Consider the following 14,657-nt stretch of genomic DNA (forward strand, 5'->3'; position numbering starts at 1 on the left):
TTCTGGGGTCTAGGGCGGCTGGGTGGCGCAGCGGACATTGCGCTCGTCACCAACGCAAGAGACACCGGTATCGAATCCGGCTGTCAGCGTTGCCTCCGGCTTGGGCCGGCCGTCATACTGACTCAATTGGCAGAGTCAGCGGGAGGGGAGTCGATGGGTGGTAATCTGGTCGTTGTAAACAGCGACTCCTACAGGTCGGTCAGGGTGCCTGCACAGCAAAAGACAGGAAAATGACGGAGCCTCCCACGCGTTACTCCTCGCCAATGAGAGTCCGCGCTGGCAGGTGAAAAGATGTGACTGGCTGCCTCCACATGTATCGGAGGGGACACGTGATGGGCTTCTATCCTCCCTACGACCAGCCAGTGGGGGGCACATGCAAGCAACGATCAGGACATGGGAGGGAGAATTGGCACGAGAGGTAAATTGGGATGGGAGGAAAACACAGAAAAGGAGGAGAAAAAAATAGGTAAAAAATAAAAGATTCTGGGGTCCAGGGTAGGTGGGAATTAATCACATAGTAAAAAAATATAAAATAAATAAAACACAAAAGAAAGTGTCACAAAGGAAAATGTCCCTTACCAACAGGTTCAAGTTTCAAGTTCAAGTTTGCTTTTATTTGTCACGTATAAAGTACATGTACATTACAGTGAAATGCTTGGTTCTGTATGAGCCCCTGAGAATGTGCTTCATACAGTAAAATAAAAAGTAAGTAAAAGAGGAATAAAGTCCCAACACTATACAAATATACAAAATACAATATATACAACTAAAGAACAACCTAAGTACAATGAAGTAAAAATGCATGCAACGAGGTACAAAAATGCAGACAATGAGGTACAAAAATGCAAATAAAAAAAAATGCAAAAACGAGGTATGGATGTAGTGCAAATCTCTTTAATAAATAGATAAAATATGGTGGTGTAGTGTTAAAGTGTCTAAAGTGAGTGTTAAGGTGAGTGTTTTTTAAAGTGAGTGTGTGCATGTGGATGTGTGTGCAATGAAGGTGCAATGGAAGACATGAACAATGTTGTCTTACTTGTCTCGAGGCGGCTCACTACGGGAGCGGGAGGCGGCCATGTTGTCTGCACCCTTGTTGACAGTGGCGACTCCGGCGGGCGTCTGCGTCCCGTCCGGTGGCGCTGCGTTGGCGTTAGTGCCGGAAGGAGGAGGGGCCTGGGACCTGGAGCGGAGGAGCTTCCTGTCCCGCAGCGCCTCACCGCCCGTGACCGGGTCGTTCAGGGTGGTGCCTGGGCCCGCGGGCTGCACCCCTGACCCCGAAAACCATTCTCCTGATTTGGTGAGAATCTCCTGCTGCTTACGACACAGGTTGCATACCCACATTACCTACGAGGGCCGAGAGGAGAGAGGTGTCAGGCAAGAAGCTTATAAAACATGCTCACGGTTCATTAGAATTAGAAGAGGTTAGGTTCTTTCACTCGACGCCCAGACTACTTTAAACATTTCCCATAATGGTCAATGTGTCTTTTATTAGTATACTTTCAAATGAACATTGAATAATTGCAGAAATGACTTGAAGTTACTGACACGAAATGGCCTAACCATTTTGACCTGAACATTTCCTGTACATCTTATCTTTCAGAGTGTATTGACTCTGATTAGAGGATTGGAAATACCTCATCTGTGAGACAAGTGACAGAGATTTCCAAAAAATACCCCACACCCCAAAATGTTGGCGTGTTCCTTTAAAGGTGTTATTTTGAGCGTGGCTCATTGTGCTGAGACAGGCTATGTTGTCCTAATGCAGGACACCACCCAGTGGTTCTCAAAGTGGTCCTGGAGGCATGATTTTTTTCCGTAGCCGCAGTTTGCGAAGACGCTCTCTGATTGGCTAGCCCGCGTACAGCGAAGACCCTCTCTGATTGGTTTAGCTCCGAAGGGCTCTTCCGCCTTGTACATATATATTCTCTGCTTCGAAGTGGGTTATGCTTAGAGTTTATCTTTAGAGCAGGGCGATGGACCACCAACCCTGATTCCAAACTCTAAGCATAACCCACTTCGAAAGAGGGCCCAAGCATAACCACTTCGAAGCAGAGAATATATGTACAAGGCGGACATTTCTATCCCAGAGCCCTTCGGAGCTAAACCAATCAGAGAGGGTCTTCGCAGTACGCGGGCTAGCCAATCAGAGAGCGTCTTCGCAAACTGCGGCTACGAAAAAAAACCGTGCGTCCTGGAGGGGCTTCCGGGGGGCTTCCTGTTTGGAATTGACCTGTTTCAAACCACGCCCTCTTTTCTTGATCCTCCTATCACAACTGTTTGTCCGAGGGAAACAACAGCTGTAATTAGAGGATCAAGAAAAGAGGGCAGGGCTTGAGATAGGTCCGTTTTAATTTCACCAATAGATCCTTCACAAGAAGTTAGGACCACGACAGAATGCATTGAAAATATAACCGTCTCCTGTCTGTTAGCTCCACAATACACATACAGGTATGGGATTCTCAACTAAATCATATCTAACATAACTATCTTTATTGCCTATATTTATCGCAACGTATAATATAACCGATAGGACATACAGACCCTCATCTGACTGCACCTTTGTTTACTTAAAAAAATTCTTTATATATTAGTTAACACTTTGACTGCCGGGACACGTCTTTTCACGTCTTTGCTGGCCATGCTAAAGTTGCCGGGGGACGCTGTACAGCGTCCTTATATCAATATTTCAAAAATCTGCGATCGGATTCATATTCCCCCTCCGCTGGCCTGAGATCCACCAGCAGGACCCACTGAGCTCTCTGGCGGTTCAGGAGCGCCATCTGGTGGCCGATCGGCGCAACCGCTTAACAGGAAGCGCAGTAGAGGTTTTGCTGGTCGGCCGTATTACTTCCGGGCACTCGGTATAGGTTCCGGCACTCTAGCTCGTCACACTACATAGCGATCGATTGGCAATAGCTCGATAAACAACATGATTTGGACGTATATACCATTATACAAGCTGGAGATGGACCGGGTAAAAATATATCCCATAATGATAAAATTTCTACTCGACGATGATCGCCCAATGGCGCGCGGAGACTGGGGTGAGTTTCAGCGTGTAACGTTACCATCTTCGATACTAACTGCTTTTATCAACATTTGACCCACATTAGATGATTGGTATAACGCTGCCCACGGAATTATAAACGCCCCCTCGCCCATCCGGTCAACATCAGATGACGTGTAGTAACTTCTAGAAGTACGTCTAGTTGGAATTTTTTATATCGCGCTGATTGCCATCAAACTGTATTTCATCATCAATATAATGCATTTGGGGCTATATATCACGTTCTGGAGAAAGCTGCAGAAAGAGATGAAAACATACTTATACATTAGACCATACTTTACTATGAATATGTGAATGAAAAAGTTTAACGTTGCTACACAATGAACAATACATATAGGACTTTGAATGGGCCCTAATAATGGCAATGTAGCAATATAATTTAAAAAGTTATAGCCATGCAAAGAAGGGGACTTTCTCCATAGACAAATAGCGCTGGCAATCTATGGTATATCATTAATTTAACCCAAGGCAACCAAAGTGTTAATATATTGTTAGTATATTGTTTACACTGTTTATTCTTTCCCATATATTTATATTCAGATCTAATTGTAATGCCTATAGTTATGCATTTCTGAATTTCCCCAATGGGATCAATAAAGGAATATCTTATCTTATACTTTCACAGATATTCTCTCATTGTACTAACTCCTAGTGAATGAAATAGTGATATTAAACAATTTCCCATTTTCTGAGGCCCCCAGGAGCCTCTTCAAGAACACCTGGGGGGGGGGGGGGGGGGGTGTCTCTGGACCCCACGCTGAGTACAACTTATCTAGCCTACTGGAAAATGATGAATCAACTCAAAACTAGTTCTATTTATCATCCACTCTCTGAAGAGGAGGAAACAGAGGCAGAGGTGTCACGCTCACTGACGCAAAGGGAAACGTCCACCCCTTTTTAGTGCTGAAGCCCAGTAGCTCACGAAAGCACAGAAAATATGCATACGGCCGGGTATAGATGTTCTGAAATTGATCTGAAAAGGAGCGTTAGCTACTGTAATCATGGCTGTGCGGGGAGGTCATCCTCTTTTCCCCTGTGTGACCCATAGATAACATCAATCATCCAAAAACACACAATACTCACATGTAGCCATGGCTACTGAAAATCACCTCCCTTCACCACAACAAAAAAAAGGGATTTATCTCCACTCGAATTAGTAATCCCAGTGATTTATTTTCCACTGCGGGAATCCGGAGCGATGGGAAAACACAGACATCCCTTGTATTCCAGTGCAAAGAAACGGGGTTCTATAGTCGTGTGGGGGAAAAGATCCCTTTCTAGGACCGCTGGGCAGTGCACCCTATAGTCTTGATGGCTGGTGGGCCGGCCAGTTTGCGGTTAGCTTTTAGCGTGCCAGAGCACATTCATCACGGCCTGATTGAATCCCAGTTGGCGCGTATCCAGACTAATCTAAAGTAAATCAGCAGCGCAGCCCACAGCTGTCCGTTAGGCGCCTAGGCACACACTGCTGCAGCTCTCTCTCTCTCTCTCTCTCTCTCTCTCTCTCTCTCTCTCTCCCTCTCTCCCTCTCTCTCTCTCTCTCTCTCTCTCTCTCTCTCTCTCTCTCTCTCTCTCTCTCTCTCTCTCTCTCTCTCCTCTCTCCCTCTCTCTCTCTCTCCTCTCTCTCTCTCTCTCTCTCTCTCTCTCTCTCTCTCTCTCTCTCTCTCTCTCTCTCTCTCTCCTCCCTCCCTCCCCGCAGCCTCTCTCCTCTATCTCCCTCCCTCTCTCTCCACCTCTCTCTACCCCAACCGAGGGACCACAGATTAGCAGTGGCCGGTAATCCGTTCAGCTCCTCACCATTATTCTAACTCGTCATCAGTTGACAATATAGTAGCTTCCAATACTTCACTTCTCTAACCTCGGTTGAATCAAAAAGGTTGGTGTTTAGGAAATAAAACGAGGAAGGGTCATTATGTTGGAATGCTCTGCTTGGTGGAAATAGGAAATATACATCAACCAATATATCAAACGTTAGCTAGTTAATAATGCAACAGATTGCTGATGATTCTGACATCCGCGGTAATAACATGTTTAAAGGTCATATAAGCGAGGAGATGACTGATCCCATTCAACTCAATGTCGGCCGGACTGAAAATTTCCACACTTGGAGCCAATGTGCGTTCACCCTTCCTTTTCCTTGGTGTTAACCCCAGTGCATTATAGGTCTTAGGACAGTGTACATATTCATAATTTACTGAAATAAAGGCAGCAGTTTTTCTATTACTCCCGAGTATAAACAGGGGGATGGTTTTGATTGTTTTAAACATCTGGATTTAAAGGTCCATATTCAGTCTGTAAAAGTCCGTCTCTCAGTCTGTTTGATTGAATGAGGTCTAAAAGACACACCCGACCCTGGTGCCTAAGCCCTGATCAGCATGCATGCTTTGTCAATACGAGACCCACGGATGATCAAAGGTTGTGGTGGTAACGCAGAGTGACGTAATGCAGTCTGAAAGGTATAGTTTCCCTCTATAGTCACTGACAGTGCTGAGGAGGAGGGATCATTTAATCCAAGAGGTTAATCCTTGAACGAGGCCCGCGCACGCAACAGAATGCTGTCCGTCCACGGCCCTGTGCCATTCCACACCAAGAAAGGCTTTATGAAACGCATATCTCATTTTCTAAAGGCACGCCTCCGTGCGATACATGCTCTAAAGCCTACACTGTGTGTGTGTGTGTGTGTTTCTGTGTGTGTGTTTCTGTGTGTGTGTGTGTGTGTGTGTGTGTGTATGTGTGTGTGTTTCTGTGTGTGTGTGTGTGTTTCTGTGTGTGTGTGTGTGTGTGTGTGTGTGTGTGTGTGTGTGTGTGTGTGTGTGTGTGTGTGTGTGTGTGTGTGTGTGTGTGTGTGTGTGTGTGTGTGTGTGTGTGTGTGTGTGTGTGTGTGTGTGTGTGTGTGTGTGCATAAACAATAAAGAATTGTAGGACACTAAAACCTGGGTGTGCTCTGGGTAGAAGACACACACACACACACACACACACACACACACACACACACACGTGGGCAAACAAGCACACAAGCACATGTTCACATATACATACACAAATACAGGCACAAACAAACAATATAATCCAGGGCTGGAGCATTATTTATGCTGGATGGCGTGACACATTGGTAGGAACATTGTGATTGTGTGTGTGTGGGTGTGTCTGTGTGTGTGTGTGTGTGTGTGTGTGTGTGTGTGTGTGTGTGTGTGTGTGTGCGTGTGTGTGTGTGTGTGTGTGTGTGTGTGTGTGTGTGTGTGTGTGTGTGTGTGTGTGTGTGTCTGTGTGTGTTTGTGCAAAACGTGTGCACAAGCCCCACCCTGAGATGTGTGGGACACATGTACAAATTGTATTAGAAGTAGTAGCCACTAATGAAACGGTGTCAGCACCTCCTATTTATGCCTTTCTATTATTACCCTGCCCATACCTGTACCACCTCCCCCCATGCTGCTATGACGCCCACATTTCCATGAGGGGATCAGTAAAGTAATATCTTATCTTATCTTATCTTAAAAATCTTTTGAACTAAATAGGGCCCCCCTTCCCTTTAGTGAGAGCCCCTCTGGATGTCATAGCGATATTCTATACGGTAATTTACATGAACTGGATGCTCATAACACATTAATTACTAATGTATTAATGTGCTTGTGAAACAACAGTGTCATAACACAGTAATTAGTGTGGTTTGGGGCTTTTACAGGCATACAGACTATAAACCTACTTCTTTCTTTGTCAATAGTATTCACCTTTCTTTGTGTTTTTAGGCAACAACTTCCTATAATTTATTTAAATTGTATTTATTGAACCCCTCGAAGAGTAACAGGGAAAGGGGAAAAAAATATTTATATAAAATAAAATAGAAAACGATAGTCAAATTAAATAGACGATGCATTACATTATATCACAGAAGTAAGGGAAATAATTAAAACACACATCAAACAAACAACCAAAGAAAATGCCTCTCTTCTCCTCTACACTCCTCTCTTCTCCTCTACACTCCTCTCTTCTCCTCTACATGTCTCTCTTCTCCTCTACACTCCTCTCTTCTCCTCTACACTCCTCTCTTCTCCTCTACACTCCTCTCTTCTCCTCTACACTCCTCTCTTCTCCTCTACATGTCTCTCTTCTCCTCTACACTCCTCTCTTCTCCTCTACACTCCTCTCTACTCCTCTACACTCCTCTCTACTCCTCTACACTCCTCTCTTCTCCTCTCTACTCCTCTACATGTCTCTCTACTCCTCTACACTCCTCTCTTCTCCTCTACACTCCTCTCTTCTCCTCTACATGTCTCTCTTCTCCTCTACACCCCTCTCTTCTCCTCTACACTCCTCTCTTCTCCTCTACACTCCTCTCTTCTCCTCTACATGTCTCTCTTCTCCTCTACATGTCTCTCTTCTCCTCTACACTCCTCTCTACTCCTCCTTCTACTCTACACTCCTCTCTTCTCCTCTACACTCCTCTCTTCTCCTCTACACTCCTCTCTTCTCCTCTACACTCCTCTCTTCTCCTCTACACTCCTTTCTTCTCCTCTACATGTCTCTCTACTCCTCTACACTCCTCTCTTCTCCTCTACACTCCTCTCTTCTCCTCTACATGTCTCTCTTCTCCTCTACACTCCTCTCTACTCCTCTACACCCCTCTCTTCTCCTCTACACTCCTCTCTTCTCCTCTACACTCCTCTCTACTCCTCTACACTCCTCTCTTCTCCTCTACACTCCTCTCTACTCCTCTACACTCCTCTCTTCTCCTCTACACTCCTCTCTACTCCTCTACACTCCTCTCTTCTCCTCTACACTCCTCTCTTCTCCTCTACATGTCTCTCTTCTCCTCTACACTCCTCTCTTCTCCTCTACACTCCTCTCTTCTCCTCTACACTCCTCTCTTCTCCTCTACACTCCTCTCTTCCCTCTACACTCCTCTCTACTCCTCTACACTCCTCTCTACTCATCTACACCCCTCTCTTCTCCTCTACACTCCTCTCTTCTCCTCTACACTCCTCTCTACTCCTCTACACTCCTCTCTTCTCCTCTACACTCCTCTCTTCTCCTCTACACTCCTCTCTACTCCTCTACACTCCTCTCTACTCCTCTACACTCCTCTCTACTCATCTACACGCCTCTCTTCTCCTCTACACCCCTCTCTTCTCCTCTACACTCCTCTCTTCTCCTCTACACTCCTCTCTTCTCCTCTACACTCCTCTCTTCTCCTCTACACTCCTCTCTTCTCCTCTACACGCCTCTCTTCTCCTCTACACTACTCTCTTCTCCTCTACACTCCTCTCTTCTCCTCTACACTCCTCTCTTCTCCTCTACATGTCTCTCTTCTCCTCTACACTCCTCTCTTCTCCTCTACACTCCTCTATTCTCCTCTACACTCCTCTCTTCTCCTCTACATGTCTCTCTTCTCCTCTACACTCCTCTCTTCTCCTCTACACTCCTCTCTTCTCCTCTACACTCCTCTCTTCTCCTCTACATGTCTCTCTTCTCCTCTACACTCCTCTCTACTCCTCTACATGTCTCTCTTCTCCTCTACACTCCTCTCTTCTCCTCTACATGTCTCTCTTCTCCTCTACACTCCTCTCTTCTCCTCTACACTCCTCTCTTCTCCTCTACATGTCTCTCTTCTCTTCTACACTCCTCTCTTCTCCTCTACACTCCTCTCTTCTCCTCTACACTCCTCTCTTCACCTCTACATGTCTCTCTACTCCTCTACACTTCTCTCTTCTCCTCTACACTCCTCTCTTCTCCTCTACACTCCCCTCTTCTCCTCTACATGTCTCTCTTCTCCTCTACACCCCTCTCTTCTCCTCTACACTCCTCTCTTCTCCTCTACACTCCTCTCTTCTCCTCTACACTCCTCTCTTCTCCTCTACACTCCTCTCTTCTCCTCTACATGTCTCTCTTCTCCTCTACACTCCTCTCTTCTCCTCTACACTCCTCTCTTCTCCTCTACACTCCTCTCTTCTCCTCTACACTCCTCTCTACTCCTCTACACTCCTCTCTTCTCCTCTACACTTCTCTCTTCTCCTCTACACTCCTCTCTTCTCCTCTACATGTCTCTCTTCTCCTCTACATGTCTCTCTTCTCCTCTACACTCCTCTCTACTCCTCTACATGTCTCTCTTCTCCTCTACACTCCTCTCTTCTCCTCTACACTCCTCTCTTCTCCTCTACACTCCTCTCTTCTCCTCTACATGTCTCTCTTCTCCTCTACATGTCTCTCTTCTCCTCTACACTCCTCTCTTCTCCTCTACACTCCTCTCTTCTACTCTACACTCCTCTCTTCTCCTCTACACTCCTCTCTTCTCCTCTACACTCCTCTCTACTCCTCTACACTACTCTCTTCTCCTCTACACTCCTCTCTTCTCCTCTACACTCCTCTCTTCTCCTCTACATGTCTCTCTTCTCCTCTACACCCCTCTCTTCTCCTCTACACTCCTCTCTTCTCCTCTACACTCCTCTCTTCTCCTCTACATGTCTCTCTACTCCTCTACACTCCTCTCTTCTCCTCTACACTCCTCTCTTCTCCTCTACACTCCTCTCTTCTCCTCTACACTTCTCTCTTCTCCTCTACACTCCTCTCTTCTCCTCTACACTCCTCTCTTCTCCTCTACACTCCTCTCTTCTCCTCTACATGTCTCCCTTCTCCTCTACACTCCTCTCTTCTCCTCTACACTCCTCTCTTCTCTACACTCCTCTCTTCTCCTCTACATGTCTCTCTTCTCCTCTACACTCCTCTCTTCTCCTCTACACTCCTCTCTTCTCCTCTACACTCCTCTCTTCTCCTCTACATGTCTCTCTTCTCCTCTACACTCCTCTCTTCTACACTCCTCTCTACTCCTCTACACTCTCTCTACTCCTCTACACTCCTCCTCTCCTCTCTCCCTCTACACTCCTCTCTACTCCTCTACACTCCTCTCTACTCCTCTACACTCCTCTCTACTCCTCTACACTCTCTCTCTCTCCTCCTCTACACTCCTCCTCTACACTCCTCTCTACTCCTCACTCTACACTCCTCTCTACTCATCTACACTCCTCTCTTCTCCTCTACACTCCTCTCTACTCCTCTACACTCCTCTCTACTCCTCTACACTCCTCTCTTCTCCTCTACACTCCTCTCTTCTCCTCTACATGTCTCCCTTCTCCTCTACACTCCTCTCTTCTCCTCTACACTCCTCTCTTCTCCTCTACACTCCTCTCTTCTCCTCTACACTCCTCTCTTCTCCTCTACACTCCTCTCTACTCCTCTACACTCCTCTCTACTCCTCTACACTCCCTCTTCTCCTCTACACTCCTCTCTACTCCTCTACACTCCTCTCTACTCCTCTACACTCCTCTCTACTCCTCTACACTCCTCTCTTCTCCTCTACATGTCTCTCTTCTCCTCTACACTCCTCTCTTCTCCTCTACACTCCTCTATTCTCCTCTACACCCCTCTCTCTCCTCTACACTCCTCTCTTCTCCTCTACACTCCTCTCTTCTCCTCTACACTCCTCTCTTCTCCTCTACACTCCTCTCTTCTCCTCTACACGCCTCTCTTCTCCTCTACACTACTCTCTCTCCTCTACACTCCTCTCTTCTCCTCTACACTCCTCTCTTCTCCTCTACATGTCTCTCTTCTCCTCTACACTCCTCTCTTCTCCTCTACACTCCTCTATTCTCCTCTACACTCCTCTCTCTCCTCTACATGTCTCTCTTCTCCTCTACACTCCTCTCTTCTCCTCTACACTCCTCTCTTCTCCTCTACACTCCTCTCTTCTCCTCTACATGTCTCTCTTCTCCTCTACACTCCTCTCTTCTCCTCTACACTCCTCTCTTCTCCTCTACATGTCTCTCTTCTCTCTACACTCCTCTCTTCTCCTCTACACTCCTCTCTTCTCCTCTACACTCCTCTTCACCTCTACATGTCTCTCTACTCCTCTACACTTCTCTCTTCTCCTCTACACTCCTCTCTTCTCCTCTACACTCCCCTCTTCTCCTCTACATGTCTCTCTTCTCCTCTACACCCTCTCTTCTCCTCTACACTCCTCTCTTCTCCTCTACACTCTCTCTTCTCCTCTACACTCCTCTCTTCTCCTCTACATGTCTCTCTTCTCCTCTACAATCCTCTCTTCTCCTCTACACTCCTCTCTTCTCCTCTACACTCCTCTCTTCTCCTCTACACTCCTCTCTACTCCTCTACACTCCTCTCTTCTCCTCTACACTTCTCTCTTCTCCTCTACACTCCTCTCTTCTCCTCTACATGTCTCTCTTCTCCTCTACATGTCTCTCTTCTCCTCTACACTCCTCTCTTCTCCTCTACACTCCTCTCTTCTCCTCTACACTCCTCTCTTCTCCTCTACATGTCTCTCTACTCCTCTACACTCCTCTCTTCTCCTCTACACTCCTCTCTTCTCCTCTACACTCCTCTCTTCTCCTCTACACTCCCTTCTCTCCTCTACACTCCTCTCTTCTCCTCTACATGTCTCTCTACTCCTCTACACTCCTCTCTCTCCTCTACACTTCTCTCTTCTCCTCTACACCCCTCTCTTCTCCTCTACACTCCTCTCTTCTCCTCTACACTCCTCTCTTCTCCTCTACATGTCTCTCTACTCCTCTACACTCCTCTCTTCTCCTCTACACTCCTCTCTTCTCCTCTACACTCCTCTCTTCTCCTCTACACTTCTCTCTTCTCCTCTACACTCCTCTCTTCTCCTCTACACTCCTCTCTTCTCCTCTACACTCCTCTCTACTCCTCTACATGTCTCTCTACTCCTCTACACTCCTCTCTTCTCCTCTACACTCCTCTCTTCTCCTCTACATGTCTCCCTTCTCCTCTACACTCCTCTCTTCTCCTCTACACTCCTCTCTTCTCTACACTCCTCTCTTCTCCTCTACATGTCTCTCTTCTCCTCTACACTCCTCTCTTCTCCTCTACACTCCTCTCTTCTCCTCTACACTCCTCTCTTCTCCTCTACATGTCTCTCTTCTCCTCTACACTCCTCTCTTCTCCTCTACACTCCTCTCTACTCCTCTACACTCCTCTCTTCTCCTCTACACTCCTCTCTACTCCTCTACACTCCTCTCTACTCCTCTACACTCCTCTCTTCTCCTCTACACTCCTCTCTTCTCCTCTACATGTCTCCCTTCTCCTCTACACTCCTCTCTTCTCCTCTACACTCCTCTCTTCTCCTCTACACTCCTCTCTTCTCCTCTACATGTCTCTCTTCTCCTCTACACTCCTCTCTTCTCCTCTACACTCCTCTCTACTCCTCTACACTCCTCTCTACTCCTCTACACTCCTCTCTTCTCCTCTACACTCCTCTCTACTCCTCTACACTCCTCTCTACTCCTCTACACTCCTCTCTTCTCCTCTACACTCCTCTCTTCTCCTCTACATGTCTCTCTTCTCCTCTACACCCCTCTCTTCTCCTCTACACTCCTCTCTTCTCCTCTACACTCCTCTCTTCTCCTCTACACCCCTCTCTTCTCCTTACACTCTCTCTTCTCCTCTACATGTCTCTCTACTCCTCTACACTCCTCTCTTCTCCTCTACACTCCTCTCTTCTCCTCTACACTCCTCTCTTCTCCTCTACACTCCTCTCTTCTCCTCTACATGTCTCTCTTCTCCTCTACACTCCTCTCTTCTCCTCTACACTCCTCTCTTCTCCTCTACACTCCTCTCTACTCCTCTACACTCCTCTCTTCTCCTCTACATGTCTCTCTTCTCCTCTACACTCCTCTCTTCTCCTCTACACTCCTCTCTTCTCCTCTACATGTCTCTCTTCTCCTCTACACTCCTCTCTTCTCCTCTACACTCCTCTCTTCTCCTCTACACTCCTCTCTACTCCTCTACACACTCCTCTCTTCTCCTCTACATGTCTCTCTACTCCTCTACACTCCTCTCTCCTCCTACACTCCTCTCTACTCCTCTACTCCTCTCTACTCCTCTCTACTCCTCTCTACTCCTCTCTTCTCCTCTACACTCCTCTCTACTCCCTCTACGCCTCTCTACTCTCTCTACTCCTCTCTACTCCTCTACACTCCCTCTACTCCTCTCTTCTCCTCTACACTCCTCTCTACTCCTCTCTACTCCTCTACACTCCTCTCTACTCCTCTCTACTCCTCTCTACTCCTCTACACTCCTCTCTACTCCTCTCTACTCCTCTCTAGGGATGCCCCCCGGACCCCGGTTTTAAACGGGAACCGGTACTATATTAGAAAATACCGGAGTATTTATAAGCTCCGACGTCCTCGGTACTGCTATCGATACTCTAGAGAAATTATTATTATTATTATTATTTAAAAGTTGCGAACGATCTCTCTCTCTCTGTCTCTGCACGAGAAGCAGCGAGTCATTATTACACACACTCCTCGCGAGTCGCGCTACACATACATACGGGTACTCCTTAATGAAAGCGCTGTCAATAGTATGCAGCTGCAGCACGTCAGACAGCAGCGCTTACAAGCCCCGCACATACAAGCCCCGCACACCTGATGTGCTGCAGCTGGAAGCATCTCAGCGCTGTCTCCGTGCCGACGCGCGCTGCACACAGACACAGACAGCTCTGCATGGACTGAGTCGTGATGGCGGATAGAGCGAAGCGTTCACAAGTGCAACAAAACATTTGCCAGTAAGGGTGGCAATACGAGCAATCTATCAAAACATTTGTTTGCAAAACACTATATTAGTGTGCAGAAATGCGCCGTATTCGACTGCCTTGCGCGCAGTGGTCCATCTGCATCCACGTCCACTGCAGCCGGTAAGCCAAGATACGGAGTTTCCTAGGCTAATAACGAATTATTACAAATAGGCTAATAAACAAAATAATTGTTTAGCTACAAATACTACAATCTAAAAACTTTTTATAGATCGTCAAGCTGAGGTCAGCCACCAATGTGTCCCAGGCCAGTGAGCCCACCACACATCCTCCCTCTATACCTCCACCACCCAAAGTCCTTTCTCCCTAGCAGCTAGAGGAAAGATGACAGAGGATAGGGTGAACGAGTGTCACAGGGCTGTGACAAAGTTTGTTGTCAAAGGCCTGCACCCGTTCTCTACAGTGGAGTCCAAGGACTTTAGGTAACAACTAATCATTCAGTGTATATCGTTTTTTTTGTATACATAGTTGTCTAACTTGTCTGTTGTTGTTATAAGTTATTATTGAAGCAGCTATTCCCACCACTCCACACACATTTACAATAATTCAATCATTTCTAATCTTTACTGTAGGGAGATGACCAATGCTCTCAACTGCAAATATAAAAATCATAAAAAAATTATCAAAAATAACCGGTAAGAGTATCGATAAAGTACCGAACCGTTAAGCAGTATCGATAGGAGTAGTAGTATCGATAAAATCCTAACGATACCCATCCCTACTCCTCTCTACTCCTCTACACTCCTCTCTACTCCTCTCTTCTCCTCTACACTCCTCTCTACTCCTCTACACTCCTCTCTACTCCTCTCTACTCCTCTACACTCCTCTCTACTCCTCTCTTCTCCTCTACACTCCTCTCTACTCATCTACACTCCTCTCTACTCCTCTCTACTCATCTACACTCCTCTCTACTCCTCTCTTCTCCTCTACACTCCTCTCTACTCCTCTACACTCCTCTAACGGAACGTA

The 14,657-nt window shown here is 46.7% G+C and overlaps 1 protein-coding gene across 1 annotated transcript in view; it reads right to left on the reverse strand.

The window, feature by feature from the left end:
• Nucleotides 1-14,657, reverse strand: part of LOC311231722 (regulating synaptic membrane exocytosis protein 1-like) — a gene marked incomplete at both ends in the record, with an annotated part of 86,077 nt that overhangs the window by 21,319 nt on the left and 50,101 nt on the right. The window contains 1 exon segment of the mRNA XM_084318347.1: nucleotides 1,037-1,344. Coding sequence (XP_084174473.1) covers nucleotides 1,037-1,344 — 308 coding nt within the window.

This window comes from Notolepis coatsorum (assembly GCF_963971535.1).
Source record: "Notolepis coatsorum genome assembly, chromosome: 7".
Taxonomy (NCBI): Eukaryota; Metazoa; Chordata; class Actinopteri; order Aulopiformes; family Paralepididae; genus Notolepis; species Notolepis coatsorum.